The sequence below is a fragment of the Coturnix japonica genome, chromosome 4, assembly GCF_001577835.2.
Source record: "Coturnix japonica isolate 7356 chromosome 4, Coturnix japonica 2.1, whole genome shotgun sequence".
Lineage (NCBI taxonomy): Eukaryota > Metazoa > Chordata > Aves > Galliformes > Phasianidae > Coturnix > Coturnix japonica.
The window spans coordinates 47038064-47046774 of NC_029519.1; the positions used below are offsets into that span (position 1 = coordinate 47038064).

At 49.6% G+C, this 8711-nt stretch overlaps 1 protein-coding gene across 1 annotated transcript in view; it reads right to left on the reverse strand.

The window, feature by feature from the left end:
* Nucleotides 1–7227, reverse strand: part of FAT4 (FAT atypical cadherin 4) — a 130328-nt gene extending 123101 nt beyond the window's left edge. Inside the window, exon 1 of the mRNA XM_015861904.2 lies at nucleotides 1925–7227. Coding sequence (XP_015717390.1) covers nucleotides 1925–7207 — 5283 coding nt within the window. The 5' untranslated portion in view covers nucleotides 7208–7227. The remainder of the gene's footprint in view (nucleotides 1–1924) is intronic.
* Between the last annotated feature and the right edge of the window lie 1484 nt (nucleotides 7228–8711).

Consider the following 8711-nt stretch of genomic DNA (forward strand, 5'->3'; position numbering starts at 1 on the left):
AAGCTAATCATGTTTGGGAGAAGAAGCATTTAAGAAGTTATAAAGATTTAACTAATAACATGAAATCCAAGCTCCAAACCACTGCTCTCAATATTCTTTACAGAATAAAACATTTGTTTCTGATTTCAGGAGCGGTTTGTATTCAACAGTGTAAAATTTGTTTAAAGTTTCAATAGTTGTTCTCTTCAATGCTCACCAAATATTCATATTAAATACTTTTACAATGTGAGAGCCTATTGCAACCACTGGGCCTCCTGTAAGCCTTTCTTCTGTCAAGAAACTCTTTAGTCACAGGACTATGACCCAAATACTCACTGACAAAGGCTTAACCCTTAAAGCAACTTAAGAAATGACATAACTTAGTAATAATTCAACATTTATCAGATTTTTCTGTTAACTTTTATAAATTTTCAGCTGGGATACATAGAACCATATGATAAAAGTCTTCTCATAAAAATAGCATGCATTATTTAAACCAGCATCCCTACTAAAACTGGTTGCATTCAGATATGCTATTACTCTTCAAAACATAACCAATGGCTAACAGCACACGTGTTTAGATAATCTCTCCCACAGACACTGAAAAAATCTGAGCTCGGAATCTACTGAAGTTCCCATTCTACTAGCAATGCTTCGTAAAGCATCAACCACTGTCAGTGTAAAAAAGTTAGGTTACATATCTATACAGACCATACTTTAACAAGAACAAAAGTAGCAATTAAGAGAAAAAGCTACAGATGCCAAGTAAGAACTTGAAATACCCCATCTGCTAAAATATAAATTAATAAATAAACACAAAACCCACCAAGCTACCACAGTACCCTTGGTGGCTCATACAAAGTTGTAAGTCTGAAGTGGAAATAGACATGGGGGTAATGCCTAGAACACAGGAGGCTGTACAATGCTGATGTAATGGGCTTAGCTTGCAGGGGAAATGACTGAAAATGTGCACTTCCAGCATTCCCTCCTGGCTGACCCACTGAATGGTGTCGGCCCCAAACTTCCATGGAACTGAAAGTTCAGTGACTCATAGCAAAGTGCAAAACACAGCTCCAGAACATGGTGCAAGCTAACAACGACCTCCTTTCACAATAGGCCTTTCTGTCTTCATACAGAAGGCAGCAAGAATGGTGTAAGCTTTTAGCTCTGTGGCTCAGTTACCACACTCTGGGGCAATTAAAATATTTGTACTTCACAGCTGATGTCTCAGATCTATTTTGCACCCTTTGCTGCTCAAAATAATCATTCAGAGAATGTTTAAAGATCCTTCAGACAACACCAAAGCAAACTGCTTTCTGATAAGGGAAGTTGCCTGCTACACTGTTACATTTTTACAGAAACAAGACCATTCCATGCTAGTCTGTATGGGTAAAGAAGTAATGGTAGATTAGAGATCTATCCCACAGACTTCACCAGGAACAGCACACAGCAGGGGAGAACAAGCATGTCCAGACCGGTGACACTAAATGGACTGTTCAGAGAGCAATCCCCTACTGACCAATCCTCAAATGCTGACATGATGACTGCAATGAAAGACCTCCAGTTGTAACTCACTCAAGAACAGAAAGACTTAATTTATGATTGCTAGAATGAGAAAGTCTGCAAAACTTACAATATGCTTGTGATTAAAGCTCTTAGGACTTAAAGCATTTATTACTCAGAAGGTATATGGCCAACACTGTGCCTTTAGTTCCAAATTTAAGCACTTTCCCTGAGCCTCTCTCAAGTTTCTAGAGGTAGCTTTGAGGAAAACAGTTTGAAGCATACCAGTTAGAAGGTTACCTGTAATCAATCAGCAAACTTAAGGTTCAGGTCTTCTGCTGACACTAGTGTTCAGAGAACACCTGACTAACAACAAATACATCAAACAGCTTGAGTAGAAAGCAATCACATGAATAACTACTGAATAAAAGAAAAACTTTACCTCTGCTCGTTGTGTGCGGGGCAAAATGGAAGATTTTTCTATGGCATAAACATCCACCAAGTAAAGACGCACTCCTTGCTCCCTGTCCAATATGGCAGCAGTCTGGATGACACCAGTATGGCGTCCAATGGTGAAGAGGCGTCCCAGACTCTTATCTTCACATCGAACAGACACAATGTAATATTCCACCTGGGCCTCAGAACCCCGTGGACTGGCTGCTTCAATAGATATCACATTAGTCCCAATAGGCTCACCCTCTTTTAAGATGGTTATATATTTTGGCTGTGTGAATATAGGCCCATCAACGCCTTGTAGAATTATAGTCATCTCCGTGGTAGATTTCCTTCTTTCAGGGCCAAGATCTGTAGCAGAAACTATAAGATTGTATATTAGCTGAGAAGGCACCAACGCTGATGCTACTCTTAGGTCTCCACTGTAGCGATCCACAATGAATGTTTTGGTATCTCCATTGATTATTTCATATTCCACCTCTCCATTGGCTCCCTCATCAGGATCTGCTGCAATAATTGTTGTTAGGATTGAACCAATCATGACTGAAGGGTCAGCTGCAAGAGCATTTTGCGATATGAACACAGGAACATTGTCATTTTGATCCATCACTAAAATAGTCACATTCTTCAAAGCAAACCTTCTGGTCTCCACAGGAACAGCCTGATCAGTGGCTTTGACTGTTAATTCAAAGAGATTAGCAAACTCCCGATCTATTTCAGCATTGGTAAATATTGTCCCTCTGACTTCATCTATACGGAAATGATTACCTCGTGGCGTTTGTTGAATGATTGCATACGTTAACTGCCCATTGATATCTGCATCTGAATCATTAGCAGTCACAGAAATGACAGAAGTACCAACAGGAATGTTCTCAATAATAGATTTAAAAATGTCCCCAGCAGGAAAATTAGGAGGGTTGTCATTAAAGTCTCTAACGTATATTACCACTGACATTGTAGATGACCTCGGTGGCCTTCCTTGGTCTTTTGCTGTTATATTTAGCTTATACAAAGATTGCGTCTCAAAGTCCAATTTCTTTGCAAGAAAAATACTACCAGTGTTGGGACTGATGCTAAAGGTCCCATGATTGTTTGTCCCTGTAATGCTATAATGGAGGTCAGCATTGTCACCTGAATCTGAGTCGGTAGCAGTGACTGAGGAAACAAGTTCACCAACTCTCATGTTTTCCAGGACATCCACTGACAAGGTTGATTTAGGGAAGGAAGGACTGTTATCATTCTCATCCAATACATCAATGCTCAACGTGCAAGTTGAACTTAAGGAAACTGCTCCAGAGTCTTCTGCCTGGATAACAAGTGAATACGATGCAGTAGCTTCATGATCTAGTTTGCCTACTAAGGTCACTTGGCCTGTGCTACTGTCTACTGCAAACTGCTTTTCTTCATTTCCCTTGATCACAGAATAATGAATCAACCCATTAGTCCCTTCATCAACATCTGAAGCAGAAACTCTCAGAACCTGTGTCAAATTTGCTGCCAATTCTGATATTGTAGCTTGGTAGAGATCTTTCAAAAACTTGGGAGCATTATCATTAATGTCTTTCATGTAGATCTGTACAGTTGCCTGATCCTTTAGAGGCTTTGGCAACCCCTGATCTGTTGCTATAACTGTAAGACTAAATACTGCAGCTCCTCGCTGCCTCATAAGAGCTTCTCTGTCAAACTGATGGGTACTTCTTATCTCCCCGGTTATTGTGTTCAACTCAAAATCTGGTTGCAAATGCTCAAATGAATACCTGACTTCACCATTCGGCCCAAAGTCTTTGTCTACAGCATTTATTTTACCCACATAGGAACCACCGCTCTGTTCTTCTTCAAAATAAAATACATAATTCGTACTGTTGAACAATGGCCTGTTATCATTTACATCCTCCAGAATTACTGTAATGTTCACAGTAGCGTTGAGCGGTTCTACTGCTCTATCAGAAGCAACAACAAGTAAAACATATCTTTCTTGAAGCTCACGGTCCAGTTCACTCTTTATGTACAACTGACCATCTGGGAAAATGCCAAAGGCATCCCCAGCATTTCCTTCAATTATACTGTAAGCTATTTCACCGTTCAGTCCCGAATCTTTGTCAGTAGCCTGTACCTTAAAAAACCGTGAATTCACAGGCTCAGACTCCAAAATTGTAATTTCATAGGAAAGCTGGTCAAACACAGGAGGGTTATCATTCACATCGTGGACAGAGACAGTCAGAATGAAAGTAGAGGACAGCTGTGGCACACCCATATCTGAGGCCAAGATTTCAACCTGGTAAGTCCCAGCATTTATGTCCAGCTGCCCTATCAAGCTTATAGCACCTGTTTGTTCATTGATTGAAAACAAGCCCTTTGGGTTTTGCTTAAGGCTGTAAAGGACCATGCCATTAACACCTTCATCAGGATCAAGAGCTTTGGCTTGGAATATGGTATGACCAGCTTTCCAGTTTTCAACCACATTTACGCTTTCCACAGCATGAATAAAGTGTGGGGAATTGTCATTTAAATCTTTGACAGTTATATTGACTATAGTGTCTCCAGTCACTGCCCCACCACTAGCCACCACTTTCAGCTGGTAAAATGCTTGCTCTTCCCTATCAATAATACTGGCTGTGGTGATCTGTCCTGTCACTCTGTTGATGGCAAACACACCCCTTTGGTCACCTGTTGTAATAAGGTAGCTGATGTTTGTGTTGAGATCCATAGTAGAAGCAAAAACAGTACCCACGTGGTAACCTAGGGCAACATTTTCAAAAACAACAAAACCATACATGCCCTGGTTGAAAACAGGTGGATTGTCTTGAGTGTCCAAGACAGTGATGGTGACAATGGCTTGGTTCTGAGACTGAAGATGGCCACCATCAGTGGCCACAACCTGCAACTGGTAAGCAGTTTTCTCCTCTCTGTCAAGGGCTATTTTTGTGGTAATGATCCCTGTCTTGCTGTGGACCTGGAACCTGGAGGTATCCCCAGCTGAAATGCTGTACTTGATGGTCCCATTGGGCCCCATATCAGGGTCAGTGGCAGACACTGTGGTTACATAGGTTCCGGCTGGCTCATTCTCTTGAATATGGGCAAAATACTGGACAGGATAGAAAACAGGGCTATTGTCATTCACATCCAAAAGACTCACATTAACCCGGGCTACTGAAGAAAGGGGAGGAGAACCCAAATCTGTGGCCAGGACCTGCAGGAAAAAGTGAGCCTGCTCCTCCCTGTCCAGCTGTGAGATGGTGCTGAGCTTGCCTGACACAGGATCCAAGCGAAAGACCTGCCGAGGAGTCACCGAAGAGGGGCCAACTGCCACCACTGCTGGCTCAGCCTCCTGAAGGGAGAAACGAATGGTCCCATTGTCCCCCAGATCCCCATCCACAGCACTCAGGACCAGCAACTCAGTTCCCGATGGGGAGTTTTCAGCCAAGGAAACCTGGTAGCCTTCAGGTTGGCTGAAGCGAGGCTTGTTATCATTGACATCCAGGATGGTCACCACCAACTGTGCATAGGAAAATTTGGGCTGCACCCCCTGGTCACGTGCACTGATGTTAAGCACCACCTGGGAAGTGGTCTCCCGGTCCAGCCCACTGGTGACAGATGTACCCGCAGCATGTCCAGCAGTGCCACCCCCAGGACCAGCCGTGGTGACCAGCCCACTGTGCTCACTGATATGGAACCAGCCCAGCTCATTCCCCGAGACAATGCTGTATCTGAGATTGGCATTGAGGCCCGAGTCACGGTCTGTTGCACTCAAGCCCCGCACGTAGCTGCCCACAGGCACCTCCTCACTGATGTTCACCCTGTACACTGACTGTTCAAAGACAGGCGGGTGGTCATTGATGTCGTTCACAAAGATCACCAGGCTAGCCACTGAAGAGCGGCTCACAGGAGCTGCCACTACCCCATCAGGGGAAAGGGAAGAGGTGGGGAATCCCGGGGATGGTGGTGAGGCCCCATAGTTATCAGCCACAGCCACGGTAAGGTTATAGGCAGGGATGCGCTCCCGATCCAGCGCAGCTGCCACCTTGATCAGGCTGAGGTTTGGTACCTTACTGCTGTGCACCTCAAAGTGCCTCTGCTCGTTGCCTGCCAAGATTGACACAGAGATGTTCCCATTGGCAGCGGGGGAGTCAGCATCGCTCACCGTCAGCAAGGCAACCACAGTTCCAGGTGCTGCATTCTCATCCACAGAGGCAAAGCGGGACGTGGCTGGGAAGTAGCGGAACTTCACCCGGGGCTCGTTGTCATTGACATCCAGCAGACGGATGAGGGCCTCAGCCCGGCCGCTCAGTGCAGGCACCCCACGATCTGTGGCCTGCACTGTCAGTGAGTACTGCTGGCACAGCTCATAGTCCAGGTGCTCCCGGATACGAATCACACCACTCTCAGGATCCACCTCAAACGGGAGGCTGTTGGCCCCCTCCCCACCGCCACCATCGCCTCCCTCCAGGCGGTAGCGGATGTCAGCATTGGTGCCTTCATCAGCATCAGCTGCTGCCACCTGCAGAACACTGGCCCCAACGGGTGCATCCTCGGGCACACGTGCCTGATAAAGAGTCTGACTGAAGACGGGTGGGTTGTCATTGATGTCCTGCACGGTGACGTTGACCTGTAGGTACCCGCGCCGCCGGGGCTCGCCCTTATCCTCCACCTGCACCAACAGCTGGTAGCTGGGGGCGGCCTCCCGATCCAGCCCGCCCTGCGAAACCAGATGCAAGAAAGCACCTTCGCCGCTAGGGTTGAGGGTGATGTTGAGGCGGAAACGTCCCTCCTCGTTGCCAGAGACAATGCGATAGGAGCTGTGGTCCACACCATTGGTGCCGCTGTCGGCGTCGGTGGCCGTGTCCAGGATGAGCTGCCGCCCGCTGCCCGTGTCCTCCTTAAAAGTCACCACGATGGAGGGGTCGGGGAAGACGGGCGCGTTGTCATTGAGGTCGAGCACCAGGACGCGCACCTCGCTGGGGTAGGTGGGCTGGCTGGAGAGCACCACCAGGTCCACCACGTCGCTGGCCAGGCTCTCGCGGTCGATGGAGGCGCGGGTGTGCAGGGCGCCCGAGGTGGCGTTGATAGAGAAGAGGGCGTGGTGCTCGCTCAGCCGGTAGGTGAAGCCGGGCCGGGTGGCGATGGTGCCCACCCAGGTGCCGGCCGGCTGCTCCTCCAGCACCTGGAAGACCTGCCGGGGCTCGGCGGCGGCGCCCAGCGGCAGCAGCGGCAGCAGCAGCGACAGCAGCAGGGGCGGCGGGGCCCGGCGGGCGGCGGCGGTGGGGCGGCCCATAGCGACCCTGGGGCCGCTTCCGCGGCGGGGCCCGGCGCCGCCGCCGCCGCTTTCGGCGGTGCCCCCCGGCCGGGGGCCGCCTCCCGCAGCCGCCTCGCTCCGGCCCCTCCCTCCCGCTATCCCGCCGAGGCTTCGCTCGCCCTGCCCCGCCGGGGAGGGACCCGATCGGCCGTCCGTTGTACTCAAGGGCCGCGCCGCTCGTCCTGCGCCCGCCACCGTACGGGGGCCGGGGGGCGGCCGGGGACTCCGCACCGCATCGCCGTTCAGCAGCCGCAGCCGCGCCGTCGGGGGCCTCGTGCTCCGCCGCGCCTCAGCGGCCGCCACCACCCCGCCACCATGCCCGGCCCGGGAGACGCCGCTGAACGCCGCCGCCGCCGCTTCCTTCTCCTCCTCCGCTGAGTTTGTAATCCACGGCCGCGGAACCCACCGCCGCCCGGCCCCAACTTTGCGCGGCGCTCATTGATCCCGTCCCTCTTGACGCCCGGCCGGGCTCCCCCCCGGCCTCCCATTGGCCGCGCAGCCCCAGTGCCCGCCCCGAGCCCCGCCCCGCCCGGCCCCCAGCCCCGCCCCGCCGCCCGCCCGCCCGCATCGCACCTGGGGCAGGTGCGGCTCCGACGGCTCTGGGTGCGGAGACGGCTGCTGCGCTCCGCTGCTCGCGGCCGTCCGAGCCCGGCGGGAAGGGGGACGACCCCTGAGACGCTCGGAGTTTTATTTTATCGTTATCACATAACTCCAAGCTATTCGTTCTTTTAACTTTTTTTTAAAAAAAAAAAAAAAACTTTTTAAATTCTGCTTATCTCCTTATTTTCAATAAAGACCCCGAGGCAAACTTCAGCAGACTCCTATACTTCCTCCCCGACAAAACCCTCAGCCGCTCACCCCGGTCCGGCGGAGCGAGACCGCGGTGGGACCCCGCAGCCGTCGTGCCGCAACCGCGGTCCCGGAGCTCCCCCTGGTGCCCGCCCGGGAGCCGGACGACATCTCTCCCCGACGCCGAGCTCCGTCCGCAGGCGTGCGGCGGCCCCTGGCTGCAGCTCCATCTGAGAAACGTGAGTGCCTAGTTAACGAGTTTCACAGCACCGGGTTTACTCTGCTATACCCAGTAGAAAACAAGGCCTGACAATAGCAGGCACCGGAGTAAAAGCGGCCGCATCCAAATTCCACTTCATAGGATTCAGAAAGTGCTTTTGCAGCTAAAATGCAGGAAACTGCACAAGCTTCTAGAGCTGATTTTCAAAACAACTTCAGACAGAATATTTTGATAATGTCCTTAAAATAACTACGATGTGTTCTGAGCCATAGCTGCTGTTTCATACATAGTCAAAGTTATTAGATGCTTTAACAACAATTTTACTTTATTATTATCACTATTATTTTAGCAAAAAGCCATTTAAATGTCTAGGAAACTAGAGCAGATATAAAACAGTGTGATTCGTGCAGTGGCTGGTGCTGTCAGCATGGCAGGCTTTAAATGAGTTAATGGAACAGTATCAGATATTCTTCA